The sequence below is a fragment of the Etheostoma cragini genome, chromosome 24, assembly GCF_013103735.1.
Source record: "Etheostoma cragini isolate CJK2018 chromosome 24, CSU_Ecrag_1.0, whole genome shotgun sequence".
NCBI lineage: Eukaryota > Metazoa > Chordata > Actinopteri > Perciformes > Percidae > Etheostoma > Etheostoma cragini.
In genome coordinates, this window is record NC_048430.1 from 2,306,901 (window position 1) to 2,328,522 (window position 21,622).

At 39.5% G+C, this 21,622-nt stretch overlaps 1 protein-coding gene across 5 annotated transcripts in view; it reads right to left on the minus strand.

Moving 5' to 3' along the window:
• The window catches only part of kcnh7 (potassium channel, voltage gated eag related subfamily H, member 7), a 58,118-nt gene that overhangs the window by 7,035 nt on the left and 29,461 nt on the right, over window positions 1-21,622 (minus strand). Inside the window, exons 5-14 of one of the 5 annotated variants that reach the window (XM_034864402.1) lie at window positions 20,716-20,736; window positions 19,814-19,837; window positions 18,751-18,965; window positions 13,950-14,375; window positions 8,250-8,481; window positions 7,957-8,124; window positions 7,095-7,294; window positions 4,759-5,002; window positions 2,106-2,305; window positions 1,520-1,598 (exon numbers count right to left, since the gene is read on the minus strand). In XM_034864402.1, coding sequence (XP_034720293.1) covers window positions 1,520-1,598; window positions 2,106-2,305; window positions 4,759-5,002; window positions 7,095-7,294; window positions 7,957-8,124; window positions 8,250-8,481; window positions 13,950-14,375; window positions 18,751-18,965; window positions 19,814-19,837; window positions 20,716-20,736 — 1,809 coding nt within the window. Of the gene's footprint in view, window positions 1-1,519; window positions 1,599-2,105; window positions 2,306-4,758; window positions 5,012-7,094; window positions 7,295-7,956; window positions 8,125-8,249; window positions 8,482-13,949; window positions 14,376-18,750; window positions 18,966-19,813; window positions 19,838-20,715; window positions 20,737-21,622 lie in introns of all 5 variants that reach the window. The other 4 variants (XM_034864401.1, XM_034864403.1, XM_034864404.1 and 1 more) reach the window with 4 other exon arrangements.

Below are 21,622 nucleotides of genomic sequence, written 5' to 3' on the forward strand. Positions count from 1 at the left end.
TTGGCTGCTTAGAAATTAAGTGTTAACGAGCAGTTGGACAGGTGTACCTAATAAAGTGGCCGGTGAGTGTATATTAACAGTGCAGCAGTAAAGAAAAAAAAAAACTCTTTCCATTGGGGAAGTTCGGATGTTTAAGAGGAGTAAGTTTCTATAGTAACTTAGGCCAAACTTATTAAGACTTTATTATTTTAATGTTCTGCGTAACTTCTTAATGTCAGTTTAGTAATTCATATTTTCTTCTTTATTTTCTTTCCAGAAGCCATATTTGAGCATACACACATACATGGAGATTCCTTTAAATGTTAAGTGGAAGATTAAAAAATTGGATCTGTGAATTCTCACAGAATCAGTTGAATTCACATTTTGCTACTCACTCATACTCTTATTAACCTGGAGTCCCAGTCTCTGTCACAATAATCATTTTGGGATGTTTTAGGCCTAGTGGCAGACATCCACTTACAATGTAGCCAATGGCATATAAAGAGCCTTTTTTTATGTCCACTGAAGTTTCTCGGCTTGCTCTCTAAAAAATGGTTGTCATTCGCAAGGCTTCTTTTACTTTTATACTTTAAGTAAATTTCCAAGTCTGTACTTTGATACCTTTATTTAAGTAAAGAAGTTAAATCAGTAGTTCTACTTTTACCAGGGTATTTTTAACACAAGTATCAGTACTTCTACTTGAGTGTGATAAGTGAGTACTTTTGCCATCTCTGCTATTAACTAGGGTGAACGCCAGCATAACTTAATGGTTAAAAAATCAGTATACCCTATTTTAAATCAAAATTAAGGATTTAAAATAAATCCTCTCCAAATAGGTCTGTTTAAATCTGCATAAAAAAATTACGTTTATCATAGTTAAAGCAATCAAGGAACACCAGTAAGGAGACATTGGATTATTATTTATTGTGGGTATCAAAGCCTCCTTTCCAATTTAAATTTTTTTTTTAACTGTTCCTATGTTATTCATGAAATGCATTTGGAGACATCCCAGATCTGACAGAACATTCTTTACCTTTATTCAGTCTTAATAAAAGGTAAATGGGTTAGTTCCTTATGCAGTAAAGTGTTTAGATAACATGTACAACAAAGATGGATGGACTCATTTTACTTCATATCATTTGACTTCCTTGGTGTTTTTATGCTTAAGAGCAAGTCTTATGAATAGTCATAAAATATATTTAATTTCTGTGTTAAGATCTTAATAATTGTCTTAACAGTAATTACATTTGACAGAAGGTTCATTCATGTCTGTCAGTCACTGGTGCACATTGCTACTGAAATGAAATCATCGCTCTCCACCTATGCACAGACGATGGGAGGAACATTACCCATGAGATGTTAATTCTCTAATGAAGCTGCAGAGGGACTAACATGTTAGTTGGCTGGAACAATGATGTTGCCATGTGTAAGTGTTTAAAAACATTTAACAGGAACAGTGTGTTGGGTCTTTATTTTAAAAGAATAAACATTGTTTTATGGTTTTAAAGCCCAGTAGGGATGTTGTGTGTCTCAACCTGACCTGTGGAGGTTCTCCTTTTGTAGGACACTCGTCTCCGACACTCAACGTCATCCGATTCAGTTGCTTGTGCACATGTCATCTGTAAAGAGAAAATGTATGATCAGGAACATAAACTACTGCCCGTCTTGTTGGAGCTCCACGTATCTCCTGTTTTTGATGTAATCCTACCAGAACAGTCTGTGTCTCACACTCTTCTTTCCAATTCTTTGAATAAATAACAGGCCAAAGCAAAGCTCATTTCCTGCTCAGTTTGAAAACATAAAATAACTGATAAATGTGGGTTCTTTTCAAATAATGGCAAAAGCTTACACATCTTACCAATTCACTCAATTCATCATAATTACAGTCCACAATGTCCAACTCCCCCCTAATGCCTGACTAATCTCGTTCTCTCACTTTTGTCTTCCATCTAATTTCAGATTAAAGGAAAACATTTCAACTAGCCCTCATGTTTTTATAAAGAGAATTAACAAGAACGCCATTCATCCAATTAAAATAGACATGACACATGGAATGGATTGTTTCATTTAAAGTGAACTACTTTATAATCAGAAACAACTGGTGGTGGCGCCTCCATGCTGATTACCTTTTCGTCACGGAGGTCAAAGGTCAGCTCCAGGTTTTTAAGGAAGTGGTCGGCGAACTCTGGATACATGTCAAGCACCTCCACAATCTCCTCCCTCTGAATGGTGTGGAGGTCACAGTAGCTCAGCGCCCGCACGTCTGCACACGATTTCCCGGGCTTGCGGTACAGGTGGATCATCTCGCCAAAAATGTCGTTCTTACCTTGGGGGGAATAAGCAATCAAATTTAAGTAACTGACTCCTGTAATCCAATCAAGGATATTTGCTTTTCTATAAGCCAGTTTATACTTTGCTTCTTCAGAAACATCCACAGTTGCTAGGCGAACATGGAGTAGCACGTTACGTAGAACAGTGTGTGGTGACCTATAAAGACGGGCCACCTGGCAGAGAAGCGCAACAATGCTAAAGAGGCCAAAGTCATCTAAAAAAGGATTTACACAATGCCTGTCTGTGTTCATGGAAGTCACACAGGCCACCCATTCCTGTCTCTGTTCAGTGTGTAATTACCTACGTGGAATGACCACAGGATTTACTATGGTTGCTTTAGTGGGGTATTTGTTTGAAGTCAGTGATTATAGAGCAACAAAGTGTTTAATATTACATAAATAATCTTGAAGTAAATAATTGGATTTTTTTAACTACAAATAAAACAATTTAAGAGATGACTGAAACCCAACTTAATTTTTTATTTTCTTAATAAAAGAGTTCCACAATACTTTTTAGTGACATTGTGAAAAAAACTGAAATACAAATTCCACCCACAGTCTGTCAAAATGAAAATGATGAATTAACATTTCAATACGAGTTTAATCTTAATTCATTTATACGTGTTTCACAATTTATGTATGATTATAGTCCGTCATATTGCATTTTCTAGAGCATGAATGCTGTGAACATTCATCTTGTTCACAGCAGTGAACAAGATGAATGATGAGCCAGTTGATTATTACTAATTTCTATCTATTTAACATTGTGATCATACACAAGCCCCAGCATTTTCATATTTGGTGGGATGTAGCACCATATGAAAATGGCACCATAGTGTGAAAATGAAGTAATCAGTGGTTCTCGTGATGTAGCAGAGAAAATGTGCTGAGTTGTGTTTAACCTACAATTTCAACAACCATGCTTCTCGCTCATCATGACCCTATGATGTCATCGTTTTTTTTAGCCAAATCTTATTGGCAGCATTAAAACAATCAGAAGAAAAACCAATGCATAAAAAGCTTAATAGGATACACCTGCTGGCTGCTAGGATGAGAGGGGAGGAGGGAGATGAGATTGGATGTGATTACATTTGGATGCTGTGGATAATGCCATGTGGCTCAGTGGCTCCCGTCACCAAGAAATGCATCACGCCACACTGACAACCTGGTGAAACGCTCACTCACTTCCATTCTCAATCTGTCACTTCACTTTTCTCCTGAATTCCTCAAACTGCCCCCTTCCTTTTACTCTCCTCTTCATCCTCCCCCATCATTTGTCTTTTCCTTTTCCCCCGCCCACTTGCTCAGCTCTCCATCCCTCCGTGCTTCTTTTGTTATCCATCTCTGTTTGAAAGCCTTCATGCTCTTTTTTCATCAACACTTCTGCTACCCTCTCCCCACCATGTGTCCTCCCCCACTATTTTCTGTCCTCTCTCTCTTCATCTGAGACATAACTGTGAGTCGGCAGCATCACAATGTTCTTTGAAGTAAGTTATTACAACCTGCCAGTGAGGGCTCAGAGCTGCCAAGCCAACCATATCACAGCACAACGGAGCCCTCTTCATTTAGTTGGCTCAAACTTTAAACTATGCAAGGAATAGTTTAAAGTTTTGGGGATTGATTTGTTGACAGTTAGATGAGAAGATCAATTCCATGTATATCCATTATACCTTTGTGTGTGCGTATATATATATATATATATATATATATATATATATATATATATATATATATATATATATATATATATATATATATAAAAATCATTATCAGTAACTGTTGATTTAGGCATTTAGAAGCGTTGCTGTGTAAACATCTCCACAGCTGACCTATCAGGAGAATGTGACTTCTGACCTTTAACATCCCTCTGGATGAAAGGCAGATTAATGAATAAAATCTGTGAAAACAGAAAAGGTCCCAAACTAATGACACAGATAAACATTTTGTTAAAAGCACAAATATTGTGACATCAGGAGAAACACTCTGACTCAGCTGATCATTTTGCAAAGAGTGTGTTAAAATGTTAAAAACGTTAAAATGTTTCTAACAGGGCTGCACAATTAATCGCAATTGTATACAGATCACAATAAAGACTATTGCAATATATAATCTGCAGGGGGGTGCAATCGTTAATGGGAAAATGTGTCAAACTATTCTAAAAGTATTGACGTGCTGCAGAGACGTCTGGACCGACAAATCCTTTCCTACATACTAAAGATAAAATCTTTGTTTTGTACAGATCCTCGCATGAATCATACTATAATCATTTTAATTTCTTGAAATTTTACAAATTTTCAATGAAAATGAGAATAATTATACAAAAATCATTGTTCCCTCCAATATCATGAAACATGTCGCATTGCAAAATCAGTCAAAAATAATCACAATTGGATCCATAACCAACTACTGGATCCAGCAGAAATGTGTTTGAGGTGTACACTAGACCCACCAAGGATGGCCACTACGACGTCATCTTTGAGGATTTCGATGGAGCCTCGGGAGACAAAGTATAGTGCAGTCAGCACATCTCCGGAGTGGACTAGGGTGTCTCCAGGGGGAGCATGGGTAGTTTTGAACCTCATGGCCAGGGCCCTAAGGCAGCCCTTGGTGGCTCCGTGAAATACCTTACAGCCCTCCAGGAGGTTCTGGTTGAGGTGGAGGCAGATATCCGCCTGCAGGCACTCTGGAAAACCCTTCAGGACCTGTGTGTGAAACACGGGTCAAGGCGGACAAGATTATGGTCAGATGTCATGTGGATGTTGTATGCTTAAAAAAAAACTAAAAAAACTCAGCACTTTGATGTGCAGGGATTAATAATGTTTGTTAAATTTTGGTTTGAGGTGAAATTGCAGGTCAAATTATTTTCTGAGAAATTTGATACAATTGCCACTTGTGTTCTTTCCTTCTTCTCAAAACCTAATATACCCAACAGTACAGTTAGTCTGTGGTGTCTTTCAACACAGAGCTACAATTCACTGTTCTGAGCCTTTCAGCAGCATTAGCAGCAGAGGAGAGACAAGACAGAACATTAAGAAACTGACAAGCTGCAGATAAATCAAACCACAAAGTGAAAACACAGGTTCAATATTTATTATGTCTTCCCTCTGTTTGTGATAATCTAGCACATTTATTTTAAAACTTTACTGTCTTTTTGTACTGAGATGATGACACTACTCTATGAACCATAACCTGGTACAGTACATGCAAGACCAAAAAGCAACAATATTCAATCTTGCCTCAAAGAGTGTCTGTCTATTGAACCATTCCTCAATATTCTGACCTGCTATTTTGTTAAAAAAAAAAAACACAATAGAAACAAGTATTACAAATGTTGAAACTTGTTGAATGGTCAAGCATTCCTACCCATCCGAGATAGCCTGGGAGACAATGAAAAATATTTTGAAGGGTAATTTTGACATTCACGTTAACAGCGTTAGTGAGGACTTTCTGATGCATTAAAAACAGACTTATAATACACTTACCCTTTAAAGACAAATATACAGTGACCACAGACAAAACAGCTTAGGATTGACAGACAACTGACTGTAAAGGACCACATTATCTCTTCAAACTTTAACACCATAACAGACACTGGAAGGTGAGGAAAGGGTCTTTCAGGACACACAAGGGGCAGTTGAAACAAGTTAACACATTTCTTATCGTTGTCGTTTGCACATAAAATACAATGTGCTAAGGACACAAGCACAGCAAAAGAATGCTGCCTGAACTGTTTTTCTGGCTCTGACAGGCTTTTTGTTGCTCAGAATCAAAAACTGATCTGTAGATTTGGAAAGGAAAGACTGAACAACATTTGGCAAGCGCAGGTGCCACCACGGAGCGTGCCGCCAAGCCTCCCACAATGGGAGGGAAACCTGGCAGCGCCCGGCGAGGCTGTGCCCACTCTCACAGGCGTGATTCACTCGGTCTCTGGTACCAGATGAATATCATGGGGTTGTGTGAGAATAAACAGATTTCATGCAAAAGGGACCTCAAGGCAAGCCACATACAAGTCTATCAGTAATAGACAATGTGGCCTGCGAGAAACTATCAATGTTATGTGTATCCTCTGCAGTAACTGGCATGCATAGATAGATTAAAAGAAAATAAACAGCTATGATGGACATCAACTGTTCACACTGTGTTCATGTAACAGATAAGACCCTGAGGGAACAATAACATGCATGTTTAGGACAATAACTAAACATTTGCATTACACATTTGCATATTATATTGCATATATATATTGCATTTGCATAAGTCTAATGCTATTTGTTATTTTCTGTACAAAAAGCTAAAAGCTACTGGCATCAAACAACTAGATGAAGCTCTACCAATGAGGAACATTCTTATCAACATAGTTGGGTTAACACATGTACCTCCTGCTCTTACCAGAGTGGTGGGGTCATTCCATTTGACATGAGGCAGACATGGAAAAGACAAACTTATATAAGTACCATGAAAAGTATCATGATGAGAGAAGCCAGAATTACGGTGTGCATAAGCAGTAACTGTGGCTTTCATTTCACTCGTGGCTATGACTTAACATTGCACAGTGTGTTCATGATGAAAACATTATATGATACTGTGCCAGTGACAGAGAGATTGCTTCACGATGTGGTAAGAGCATTTTTCAACAGGATAGTTGAAACTCACACAAATGATATTGGAAAGGGAGAAGAAGCAGTAGAAAAAAGCAACAGCACCCATAGAATTTAAATTTTGTTACCATCCAGTATCCCCCAAAACTAAATAAAAGACAAACTGGTACACACAGTCCTCTCGTACCATATTCATATCGATGCCGTTAGTGTACGTCCAGGCGTGTTGAAAGTACTCTTCCAGCCTTTGCCTCAGTGGGTTTGGAATCTGGTGGAAGCGGATGAATTCTTTGACCCGTAGCATCTGCAGGTGATACCTGGCTGTACCTGAATACAACCTCTGGATGATGGCGGACACGTTCCCAAAGATGCTGGCGTACATAAGAGCTGGGAGAGAAGCCATACAGGTGACCATTGAGCCATGGTGGCTAAGGCTGGTCAAACACAGTATTACTTCTGTTTATTCAAAACAAACCACTGTTGCTCAAGGAAAGGCCTACCTGGTGTAATGCAAACAATTGCATGCTCTAAAAATGTATTAAATCCCAACTGTGTTATATCAGGGGGTGTAAATAGTACACTTTAGGGCTGACCCCTCTTAGTCGATAAGTAGGCCATTCTTCTAATGCACATTTCCAAGAAACTTATAAGCACATCTCTGGTAAACACAAGAGTTAAAGTGGTGCCTTTGCATGATTCTTTGTGAAGAAACACAGTTCAGGTCTGTTGATTAAATCAACTAATTGATTAGTCAACCAAATCGTATGAGTGTTAGTTGACCAAGAATTACTTTAATTGTGGACAGCCTTAGTACATTTAGAAATACAGTGGATTTAAAATGACCATGTTTAATAATTGAGTAAATCTAATATTTACTGGCGTTTATCAGTGTCATCTGTAAAGCCTACTGTAAAAGTCTGGTTATAGAGGTTCAATAGCTGCATAAAATACTGTGTGAGGTTTCCTCTCTTATTTAACCCTGATTAGTGATGGTTTCAGTAATACAAGAATTAAAATACTGTATGTACTATCACGCAGCTGTCACTCACATCCAATAAGCATGACACAGATGGAAAAGATCTTCTCAGAGTTGGTGTTGGGGGAGACGTTCCCAAAGCCCACACTGGTTAGACTGCTGAAGGTGAAGTAGAGTGCAGTGACGTACTTATCTTTAATGGAGGGGCCCGAGTTGGGATCACTGTAGTTGTATTTTTTTCCTAAAATGAGTAAGAATTATAACAGTACACAAAATTACTAAAGTTGTGTTTAGCAGCAAAAGTTACAATACATTTTACTTTCTTAACACTTTGTTTGAAAGCAGAGCAAAAACAAGACAGGTCACCTATTGACACCCCCAGATTGTCCAGCCAGCCAATCTTATGCTCCAAGTAAGGCTTCTCCACGTTTCCAATGGCATACCAGATGCAGGCCAACCAATGTGCGATAAGGGCAAAGATGCACATGAGCAGCATGAGGACGGCAGCACCGTACTCAGAATACCGGTCCAGCTTACGGGCGACTCGTACCAGCCGTAGAAGACGGGCCGTCTTTAGTAGACCAATCAGAGTGGTGGTCTAGAATGAAAAACAAACCGAAAAATATACAGAATTTAGGTGACTTGAAAGTATGTGTAACCCCCCCGCAAAGGTTCTTGTGTAAATGTTAAAATGTGCTAATATGTGCTTTGTCGCCCCTCTGGCTTTGTGGGCCTCGGCTTTAGGTCCTCTTGCGCCTCCCCATGAGCGGTTGTCTGGTGAACCCGGGCACCTGCAGCCAATCACAGACCACCGGGTGCTAAAAAGAGCCTTTCTGCACTGCTGGACCTCATAGGCGTTTGCCGCTTCCAGCTTAAACACTTACTATTTGTATTGTGAGCTACTGTGCAGAAGGATCTATACATTAGCTTTTTGTAAATGACCCATGATCGCGCCTATGGAGTGAGAGCAACGGGATGCTGACTGCAGTTTACTTAATGGCCACCAGCGTCATTAATAACACAGATTTTCTGAAAATTCCACATAATATCTTTAATATAAAAAAGTAACATAAATCAATCTATGAAATGAATATAAAAATGTAGTGGAGTGGGGTAGAAGTAAAAAAAAAAAAAAATCCCCTCTTCCCTGGATGAACTTGTGAATTGTGAAGCACCTCCTCAAATGATGCTGGGACCTCTTTGCCTTTTAAGTAACATGTTTTAAAATATCCCAACGAAATCAGCAGTTATGGAGTCAACATTTGAAAATGTTAAACCCACATAGGTGACATTCATACTGTCCCAACAAAACAAAATCATTTCCAAATGAGACCAGGGGTTTCTGATGTGACTTCAACATGTGGGAGACGGCAACAGAAAATCCAGAATCATTTCAAGTACATCACCAGACACTGATAACAACCTTTTCCAGCAATCAAAGTGAACAAATTGTCTTCTTTCAGCGTCAACGGTTGAAGACAGGGTCATGAGAATGAATAGTTTAGAGATTAAAAAAACAAATGTAAGTTAGGAATGCCTAATCTTACTGCCACACCACGCATAGTAGACACACAGACTAGACGCTGTGGCTCATTCCTGTCGGTGTAGAGATCTTTCAAGGTCTTAGCGTTTGTCAACACAACTTTACTGATGCATCCTATGGCTCTGCAAATCTTGACAATCAGCATGGAAGTGGCTTTAGTTAAACCGACTAGCATGCAAATAAGCATATGACTCATTAGGCTAATGAGGCACTTTTAAATTATTTTTATTTTATAATCAAAAAATTAGCACTAAACAGTCAGTGAGAAGAAAACAGCATCTAAGAAGCCCCCTTAGATTACGCAGACAGACAGACAGACACACACACACACAAACTACAATGCGCACACACACTGCCTTCTGTTCTGTTTAATTTAAAGGACTTTAATCCTCCCATCTCAGCTTTCTAGCCTGACTAAATTAATACACAGACTTTGGGAGTAGTATTGGTGAGAGGGGGGCAGCATACAGCCATGACACCAGTCTTAATCCATTAGTGTCCTGGAATCTGTAAGCACAGTAAGTGAGAATGCTAATAGGTCCTAACACTGCCATTGTGCCTGACAATTAACCATAATATCCGTGGGGAAATGTTTATACACTGGCACCCGCCTGCAGTAGTTAGTAGCTAACTAATGTCTATACATCCCTAGTTTTTACAGGCGATTGTCAATATTACATGGCTTACTTAAAGTATTACATTAAAAGCAGTAACAAGGCTGGAGTTTTTTTTCTATTTCTTCTTCTTTCTTTAAAAGGAAAAAGATGAGACAAGAAGGAGTGTGTGTCTCCGTCATGGTGACAAAAAGTGCTGTAGCTGCTTCTGATGCGTCCAGTAATGAGCCTCCGTCCTCCCAATCTCACCCATAAATCACCGCCAACATCCACTGCTGTGCATCCGGCCAGCGCCCTCATTCAATGACAACTGAGCGAATAATGAAGGAATCACAAATAGGAACAGATGAGCCTTAACTTACCGATCATCTGTGAGCATGCATTGCTTTAGGTGTAGTGCTGCTGACTCTGAGTGACCTGCACAGATGACACAGCACACGGTGTATGATCTGGCCCACACAGTGTAACGTTGATTAAAATCTGGGCTTACAGTAAGTCGGAGGAGTGTGGGGCTGAGGAGCCAAGCTAAATCTCCCATTAGCAGCCAGCTGTATAAAACATATCCGCCGAATATCCCTCTGGCCATCTGCCTTTCCAGGCTCTGCTTGCCACTTTAAAACACCAGGAGTCAAACAAAGCTAGGACGCAACCTCTTGACTCTGTGTACATGCTATCTTATATTACATGTCTTCTCTTCTTATATTACTTATAAAGTAATACACCATGCTTGTTCTATATTCTCCAAAGTTAGTTAAACAGGAAGCTGTGAAACTGACTGGATTGACACTAGCTTAGTGACTGGGCACATTTGTAACTCTTACTACCAGTTTTTTGGACTCATGGAAAATGTTTCAGTCGATGATTTTGGTAATAAATCTGAACTCGTCTGAACTTTTAGTTGCAAATACTTACAATATAACATAAATATAAACAACAAATGGCAGCATAATCTGTAAATACAACAATGAAATATTACCACCTGATGAATGCAGGTCCAATATTCTCTCTCCTTTTGGCACTAATTTGGTCTGGGCCAATTCCTGAGAAATATATCTGGCTCTATAGTTATATTCTGCCATGTTCACCAGGTAGTTGCTAAATTGGTCTGTCGTTGCTGGGTAAATGAGGTACAGTGGTAAACAATTTGTAGGTCTTTTTCACTGAAACTGCCTGCTGCAACAGTAAAAACAATGCTGATGATAGCAGCAAAAGAAAGAAAGAAAGAAAGAAAGAAAGAAAGAAAGAAAGAAAGAAAGCATGCTGGGAACTGGAGAGTTGGTGATGACTACCTGTGTGTTCATCATGGCAAGCAACACCTTTCACATACATGCGGCCAGGTTATCCATTGTTAATATCAAAATACTGACAGTGTTCTTACTGGCTGTCAAAATGCCTAAAGTGGTCATATTCTTTGCAGACTATTCTGTACTCTAGAGCGGCACACAAAACAAGCAATATTGCTTTGCATATTCATCCAATCTAATAAGGAAACAAAGATGCTATCTACAGCTATATTTCTGTCTGAGTAAATGGTTGCACAATGATTTTAAACACAAGTCTGTGTCTATTTGCACTATTTCAGCAGGGCAGAAGTGAGATTGAGGGGGCTGCTTGTTACAGTCAACCTGCCTCCTCTTTCTTCTGTTTAGCACAGCCGTTGCTGTAGGTTTTGCAGCATAATAGATTTGGAGTGCACTTCTATGGTCTGCTTCAACTAAAGCACTACTGCACATTTTGCAATCTGACATGTGAGGTAGAAAAACTAATTAGATTAAGCTTGTTTAACTTGTGTGTGTGTGTGTGTGTGTGTGTGTGTGTATATATATATATATATATATATATAGTAAAAGCCATAAAATAGCTCTGTGCATGTGGTTTACTTTAAGCTAAAAAAAGTGAATCTTATATTTGTGAGCATAAAAAGCTCTCGCCTAAGGATAAACTTAATAATAACTTTAATTCTGCTAACTTTCATTAAAATTACCTATGCCCTAAGATGTTTTGGGTAACAAGTCTTGGCTGAGTTCAGTTGGTAATGTGCATCGCCTCTACCCTGCCCAGGATTATAAGAAAATGATATTTGAATTTTGGCTTGGACCACATTTTTACACTAAGCCTATGTAATTTGCAAATACCTCAAAGTTTGAAACTATGTACATGTGAATGTTGACATAACAGGCAAATAATATAACATATTATACCAACAGGACTTTTGTATGAAAATGATGGAGGAACTCATATAACTCCTGTACATAAATTCAGCAACAGACCATTTTCCGGCCTTCAGAGCTAAAATCCTGCACTGACAAAGAATCTCTCATGAGAAAAATACTCATTTGTTTCTAGTCAAACTAGATAAAAAAGATCTTACCATATTGTTGGAGACAGTTTCCAGGCAACAAAGGTGCACAGTTTAGGTCTAAAAATAGTCTGGGTCTCTGTACAAAGAGCTAAAATAACACACCTTCAAGAAAAGAGTTAAAACTGTACTGATGTGTTATTTTCAGTTTCTGCTGGTGATTGGAGGAGCTAAAAATACAACACTTTGTCATTCTACTCATTCTCTCAATGAGTGCTTCTGACACAAGCTGTAATGGGAACACACATTCTGTCACTGCGCCAGGCATCTAGCTGTATGACGAGGACATGCATCGTGCCGTGGCGTCACTCAGCTGTCTGCTCTTTTTTTTCCACCTGCCACTCACTGCCAAGCTGTAGTCGTTGACCCCCTCAGTGGAACACACACCTAACGGTAAATAATGACTCTGCAAGCCAACGGACTGACATCAACACCGGCCTCAACGCACACATCAATCTTTGTGTGTGTGTGTGTGTGTGTGTGTGTGTGTGCGTGTGTGTGTGTATGTGTGTGTGCGTGTGCGTGCATTTGGTGTTGAATCATACACCAAATTTTAGTAGCTTGAATGCTTCTCCTTTTCTTTCTTTAGTTCTTCCATAATTTAAAACAGCTGAAAAGAAGATGCGAGGTGACAGCCTGGCATCTCACCGCAAATCACCTACTGTAACTTATTAATATTCAACAGTACAGTAGGTATTAAATGCAAAGATAAGTATTCTGGGGCTTACAAGGAAATTGTTATTGCACTCTCTAAACAGCTCTCTCTAAGCATTAGATAACTTGCGAAGCCATCTCCCTCAGACACACACAAGTGAAATAGTTTCTCACAGACACGGTGGTTAGGGAGGCTGAGACCTTTTTAACAGATTTGGATTGCCCTGGGCTGTGCATTCTGGCTCTGATGGAAAGAGAGCGGAGGGAAGCAGATGTGACAGCCAAGCGTCAGATTGCTTTAGAAGTCAAAACAGCTCAGAAACACAAGTGGCCCTCAGCCACTCTGGAGTAAAGCAGGGAGCCTTAGCTTTGCAAGGTGAAAAAGTTTGTGCACTCAAATTTTGGCTTCTCACATAGTATCAGATGCATGTAGTTAAAGTACACGGTCAGGGAAAACATATTGACCAGAGAATTTTCAACACGTCCAACAACCAAAATCTTCCCCTGAGAAATACTCTACATGAATCCCACAATTAATTAACACAATTATGCTCAATTAATCGCAACGTTATCAAAATCGCAACATCCATTAGTGGAATATCTAATATTTGTTAAATGTGTCCAACCATTCTGAATTAAGTATTGCGGTGCTGCAGAGACATCCTGGCCTAGAAATCGTATCCAACAGACCAAAAATCTCACTATAATCATTTACGTTGTTTCAATTTTAATATTTGTCATTGAAAATGATGATAATGGTTGAAAAATGTTCATTCCCTCCAATTTTGTGACTCATATTGCAATGTCAGTCAAAATAATCGGAAATTGTTATTTTCCTCAAATCGTGCAGCCCTACAGCGCGGCACGACTAAGTAATTAATTCCCCCCACTCTCACCTCATCTGATCCTGAGCCGAAGATGAGCAGGTCAAATGGGATGGCCGCCACCATGTCTATGAGGAACCAGCCCTTAAAGTAGTGGATGGCAATCTTGGCCGGGTGGCTGACCACTTCCTCGTTGGCGTTGACGTATGTGGTCCTGAAGTTTATAAGGATGTCCACGATGAACATGATGTCCACCATCAGATCCACCACATTGAGGGGTGAGCAGGAGTAGCCACACTCACGCCTCCTCTGCTCCTCGATGTCATTGAGGAGGAAGGCAGCAGAGTAGGGCGTGAAAATAGCAGTGTAGATGACCAGCAGCAGAATCAGCCAGTCCCACACTGCTTTGAAGGGACTGTAGTGAAGGATGGTCCACTTGTCCATGCGAGGGGTTTGAAGCTTGTACTCGGGCAACACGTCTGCACCCAGAGACAGAACCTGAGGAGGGGGTAAGAGAGTTTGTCAACTTAATCTCATGAAATTTGAATAAAGTGAAGGATTTATTTCACTGGTGTCTGAGTTGTTTGATAGCTGTGCTGCTTTTTAACCAAAAACTATTATATTTGAGAGAAAAAAGTGTACTTTAAAAGTGTTTGCTGCAGATTTCTGTTTAGCCAAGTGTCTTGCTTTTAAGTGGCACTTTAGTCATTTTGCACATGAAGATCAGTGTTCACTCATCACAACGAGTTTACAAGGTAGGAAAGGTCTAGGAGAAAAATGCAAGTTGCAATTATGGGAAATTTAGGATTCAGCGTTTTGGGACTTACTCATAATATCTCAGCCCCTGCTAATTTGATTTTGACAATCTTTTTTTTTTCAATCTTTCCTGCACAAGTAGCCCAACGTTGTAAAAGTAAAATACTGAATCACCGAATACCGTTAAAGGTGCAATAATGGTCATATATTAATAATAATAATACAAAACAAAAAGGTATCTTTAAATTCTCCACTGTGCAGTAATTCAACAATATAAGCCAACATGCATTGGCAATTCCGTGTTGTTACATTGACGTGCGTGCTGGTTTGTAGGATTGTATTATGACATATGTTTGAAGATTAGGTCAAGTAAAGGTCATGTTTGTAGATATGTGAGTAATCTAACTGCAGGATTTGAACTTCAGATTGTACAGAACATACTGTATTATCCAAATGCTATTTAACATCCTAGAAAACCTTGCATGAGCAGAAACCTTGAGGCATACTTTCCCACTCTCCCACATAAATCTTTCATGTGTTAATTGAAGGATAAAGAAAAGCTTCTAGTTATTAATAATAATGTAATTTTCTCTCACATGTTCCATACAGTAGCGAGCTGCTTTTGCGCTTTGCAGCCCTCTAACTTACCATTCCCAAAGAGAATTTAAACCGTCCCAAAGTAAATGCTGGTCATCCCAATAATTAAAATATTTGGATTTCAAAACAATACAATTATTCTGATAATTCGAAGTGATGCATAGCATAAACTAAACACCTTTGTCTCCAAATCATCAGCGGTACATTTTGCCATTGTGCCCACTGGTGACACCAGAATGCGCAAAATCCAACCACCACTTAGTGACGCCATTGTACCTGCCTGACAGTTGCAGAAAGTACACTGCTTTGAGATGTGTGTCTGTGACTGAGTACTCTTTTGCAAAGAGATTAAAGATAAGGTTTAATTAGTAGTTTTTTGTATTTCTTTTCTCTACCGTTTGTCCCGCAACCGTCTCACAATTCATTTTCTATTGTCCCTGATCATTCTAAGTTAAGTCAGAGCCCTGGCCATGGTTTCATAACCTTGTGAAGATCCTTTGTACAGCTACTGTAGATTGTACATAGAGGAGTGAACATACAATCATTACAATTGTTTTGCATTAAGGATGGAGCAAACATCCATTCTAGCGAGCATGGATGTCCCTATCATTATCTCTGTTATTGCAGTTACCATATATAGCTAAATAACTTTTATCATCAATATTACACAAGCGTCATGGACCATTTGGGATTTGAGTTTCAATGACTTGGAAGTAATTACAGGCGCAGGCAGAGAATACCATCAAATTATCCAAGTGTCTGACTAAGCTCTAAGGAGGAATGCAAAGAGAGAGAGACAGGTAAAGTACATGAGCTGGAAGGGCAGACAGGCAATTACTATGTACCCATCAGTGAAAGAATGAAACAGAAGAAAAAATAAGACTCCACCACTTCCACCCATCACTTATTGCATTCCCCTTATCTCTGCCGTAGTCACCTTCACAACCCCTGTGATTGAGAGGAGAAGACTCAGGGACAGAAGGATGATGTGTGCCACCAAAAAGGCTGAAGTGTTAATAAGTGAATTAGTTACTAGAAACTCCTACCCTTTGTGCAATGTGGAGGCACAAATGCTTTTACCCTCCCATATGGGTTGACCTTTTGAAATCGATCACAAACCGAAGGACAGACAAAGGAAATGTTCTCTATTATTCATCAGGCTTTCACTTCATTAAAAGCAGGTGTTCCAAATGCTTGTTCCATTATGGTCACAACTGAATGTGTAATTGCTGTTGACCTCTGCTTAGATTTGTGTGTTCTTAAATAGATTTCTGTTAAACAAATATTCAAGAAAGTGGTACAAACAAACCAAGAAAAGCTTGAAAATACTGTACCTATGACCGTTTTGGGGATTAACAAAATATAGCCAATCTTTTTCTAAATTAAAGATCATATCTGTTTTTTAACATACCTAGTGTAGCTATGTGCACTTGGCCCAAATGATCTCTCGTTAGATAATGGGAGGCCCGTTGTGTGTTTGGCTTGGCTTCAAACAACATGCACATGAGCACTAGCTTTCTCCCCTTCTCCGCTTCTTTTTGCTCCGCATTGTCAGGACTGGGCTATTATTTATATGAGTGGATTGTTATTTCATGTTTCTGGGGTTCATCACATAGCTTTAATCATTCAAAATTATGCATCATGATTGGTTTGATTCCACATCCAGCTTCAGATAACCCCTAGTTTAAAAATAAAGAAGGGCAAATTTAGTTTCAGTATAGCTACAGTACCACGGTATCCACAGCAACATGTACAGTGCTTAGCATACGTTTATCAACCCATGCTAAAGTTGACTTAAAAAAGGAATAAAAAAAAAAAATCATCTTTTGGAAATTGATCTTAATGCCTTAATTAAAAAAAGAGGAAAAATCCAACCTTTAAGGACACCAATTTTCTATTGTGAATGAATAATATATCGTAAATAAGGAAATGTTCTTCATACATAATACAGGGGGCATAAGTATACACACCCCTGTGTTAAATTCCCATAGAGGCAGGCATATTTTAATTTTTAAAAGGCTAGTTTTTCATGGATCCAGAATACTATGCATCCAGATCAAGTTCCCTTGGCCTTTGAAATTAAAACAGCCCCACATCATCACATGATTTTATAGAAAGAACCCCATACCAATCTCTAGGCATGGTAAAGGGTGTGTTATGATGGAGGTCTATTTTCATTAAAGGTGTCCTTAAAGGTTGGATTTATCCTCATTTAAAAAAATTAAGACATTAAGATACATTTTCAATTTTCCTTTTATTCCTCTTTTTAAAATCAAATTTAGCATGGGTGTATTCACTCATACTGAGCACTGTATCTAAGTACAATTCCCAGGCAGAGCAGTGGTTGGTGGGAGGACACACTCGAATTTTGGTGTACACACACAAGAAGTAACACTTCAAATGGTTTTGAGTTTCTAGTGTGCATTAACACACTAGAATTAACAAGCATGGCCTCTCTGTTCCTTGATAATGTTGACTTTAATGCTAGGGGGGGAGGACAGTTTGGTGCACTGTGACCTGCTCTGTCTCTAGTCTTAGGCTTTTTGCTGAAGTTGTCTTTGAGTGCAAAATAAGGTCAGTTTCTGTTACCTCCACCCATTATACTGTAAATGGGCAAAATTAAGACCTAATCAGTGGATTGGTGCTGTCTTGGCCTACAGTACCACTGGGGATGCATTAACTTACAGTACTTGTCTACTCCACCTCTCAGCCCTGGTAGGGAAGGTGAGAATGTCCGTAACTCTCGAAATATGGCCTGGCTCAATCTTTGCAAGTGTGATTTGTGATGAAATTATATTATGATGAACAAAACTATGGAAAGCACTGTCTCTCCACTCCAATCTGCACAATTTCAGACTGTCAACAAAGGATTGATAGCATGAATTATTAAGAAAGGCAAACTATATGTGCCCATTACTCTTCTTAATTGTTTCCCAAACAAGAATCTACTAACAGATGGTTGGATAATAGATTTAAAACATAAAACATTGATTTGTATCCTGTGCATTTAATAACTTCTGTGCGGTCACACTTCAGTTTGTCTTTAGAAAAGTTTGCCATAACTCCTTATATGTTCATTTCTATTTCTTTGAGTGAGCAGTGCTGCGTTAACTGAAACTTCCTATTGGTTGAAGGATGTGAAGATTCCAAATGTACATGTTTGAAATACTGTATATGGAACTGAAATTAGCACTTAGAAAGGGGACAAAATCAGAGAATCTTTGGGTACTAGAGGTCTTCATGGGTTTTAAAATGTTGGTGCCGATACTGAGTAGGCTAGGATCCATACAGATTGACTCAGGATTTAAACAAATTGGCATAGACGCGGCGGTAAAACCAGAACTTACCCGACCACATTAGACCGGATTTAATTTGGACCTTGGCCGGGTGCTAGCTCTTGCCAGAAGAACTTTTCACATGAATGCAGAGATTTACGGCCCACACAATTGAAAAGATTCTCAGTCTTCACAAATTCCGAAACTTTTCAGCGATTTTTGTGGAGAGCCTCGCTTGGTCTTACCTGTGTCACCTTGTCAGTTACATTGTGTGTACGGTCTTTGACCTTTGGGGCGATGATGGTTTTCTCAGACGATGGAGGGGAAGGACACTTCTTCTCATTGTTGGCCTCAGAAAAGTTGAGCGTAATGAGGGGAATCTTGTTAATGGTGCTGTACTTGTTGAGGTTGGAGTCTGAGGTGGAGCCGAGCAGGCTGGATTTGATCTGGCTGAGTGGCCCTGGAAGAGATAGCAACAGATGGAGGACGTCATCATTAAAAGTTGCCACATCTTGTACTACTGTTGGGGCCATTGTTGATCTAAAGGTTTCTGAATTGTGGACATCAGAGCACAGTCTAGTGTTCATTTTTGATTGATGTGACATGGGTTGTGAGTATAGGGTGGCCCAGACTTTTGGAGTGAGTTCAACCACAACACCACACCGGGAATACAACAGATACTGAAATATAAACTCTACACCCTGTGATTGACCTGTCTATGGGGAACAGGTCTTTCAAAGTTTTTCATTAAGAAATAATGAAGAACAATGTTGGTGAAAGAAAAGAATGATTGAATGCACAAATTATGCAACTCAGTTACTCAAACCATCTGTCTGATACAGTGTGTTTAGTCAACAAAATCTTCCTTCCCCATGCTATAATATGGTATACATTACTTTTATTACATTATACTGTGTTTTCTAAAAGCATAATAAAAACTGACTCTTAGAAATCAACTCCCTGCCTTATTGTGAAAAACATTCAACACTGCAACAATAAGAGAAAGCACTAAACACATTGACATGTGACCGAAATGAGAGCAATAAAATTGACAGAATTGCTGATCCAGCCTTGTGAACCAGCTGAGAAAAGTTGCACTACCCCCCCCCCCCCCCCCCCCCCCCCCCCCCCCCCCCCCCCCCCCCCCCCCCCCCCCCACATAGTACAGTGCAGTGATTGATGGTCAAGGACAGAGAAACAGACAGCTGAGAATGAGAGATTGCATGCACAGCTTCAATACATGCCACAGTAAGGATAAATAATTACAGTCATGAAAAATAATTTCAAAAGGAAAAGCTGAAGCCATACCCCCAGCCATCCAGGAGCGAGATACTAGCAAACCAGAAGAGAGAAGAAATTGGGGGTAAAGGGGAAAGTGGGAATATGGAGGGGTGGTTGGATTGCAGGGTCAGTAATCATAAGTACAATCAACATTACTTAAAGTATCACATTACAGCATATATCAGGAAATAGTGAATTTGGCAGTTTTGAGAGTAAACTCTTATGAATTTCAAATTAACATACAATATTGTGGAACTAATATTAAGGAATCAACATTGGCTAGTTATATTTTAATTTTGGGAACTCCTCATTTGATCCAAAAAACAACTAAACATGAATGTGTTATAATCTGTGTCAGACAGATAATGTTGTGAAATGTATGCAGCATCAGCACTGCTACAGGTCCTTTGCAATCTAAATGTTGACCCGAAAAGGACAAATGTGAGCATAGAGAATTGAATTGGAAACACAGTCAGGTTTCTTTTCATTTCCTAAGTCATGGCAACTAGGAACCAGAGGTTGCATAGAAGAAAAGAGAGGTTACAGACAGTGGGAGGTATCATCTTGTAAAGCTTCATTGATTTTCTTCAATGAACAAAAAGGAAAATAGAGATGTAATGCGTTGCTTCATGCAAGCGCGTGCTGAGGTCAGTGTGGTTTTTTCAACCAAGCCTTCCCCTGGGCAACTGGTTTGGGATCAGCAGGTCATGCGCACTAAGACTGAGTCATTTAGTGCTGTGCCAGTGTTTCGATGCGCCGTCCAAAGCACTTACAAACACAGGCAGTTGTCCACCAGAGCATTTGCATTCAACATAAGCCTCAGTAATGTGGGAAACTCATGCAACGAGCAGGCTTTGTGCAGAATATGTTATCCAATAGACGTGCTCAAATTTAACAGGTCAAGATGCAGCAGGGCTGCGGTTTGTTACCTTTCATATTGCGACCATTGTCTGTGTAAGAAGAAAGAAAAAAGGGTGAGTGAGTGGAGGCAAGAGAAGAACTTTGGGTGCTTCTATGATGATAAATGGGCAGCTGGCATTACCCCCCCCCCCCCCCCCCCCCCCCCCCCCCCCCCCCCACTGTCCCCATGAACAATTTATTACTGTGAAGTAGACATATTACTGTGTCAGACACTGGGATCTATTTAAATGAGAATTGTAGATAAGGGGATGGGGGGACAGATTGGCCTGAAGGAAACGGCCCGTCTGTGGCACTTTTACCCTCATCCAAATGAGGGCCAAAAGGCTAATGAGTAATTCAGACTCAAGGGAAGATAAACCGTACACAGTGTAGCTGGCGACTGGCTATAATACTGATTAAGAGACTGGCATCCCCATCTCAAATCTCCTTTTTTGGGCACCACAGCGAGTTTGGTAATTAATATAACCAAATTATAGTAAATGCTTGTTACAAGTACTACATCGGTTCATAAATATCTTAATGTAAAACACAGTTGGGTATTGACCACATCTCACACATCTGCTTTGAATGGTATCACTTGGCAAATAGGTTTTTGTTTTAGCAGTGATCACCAACCATGCTCTGTCAAAAGCCAAAATTGTGCTTTAAAATAAATAAGGCATTTCCAAAGATCCTCTCCATCCTTCTCATCTTAACAGTTTAAAAGTGTACCGTCTTAACTGAAAAGTCCATTCTAAATATGTTCACTGAGGCTTCAAGTTTTCACATCATACTTGTAAGTTCACTATTAGACCACAATTGGCTTTCAAACTAGTTAGACAAAAGTATTCTCATTCTTCATCCTCGATTCCTCCCTCTCCTTTCAGTCACACATAAATAATATCTGCCGGTCTGCATACTTCCACCTACGCAACA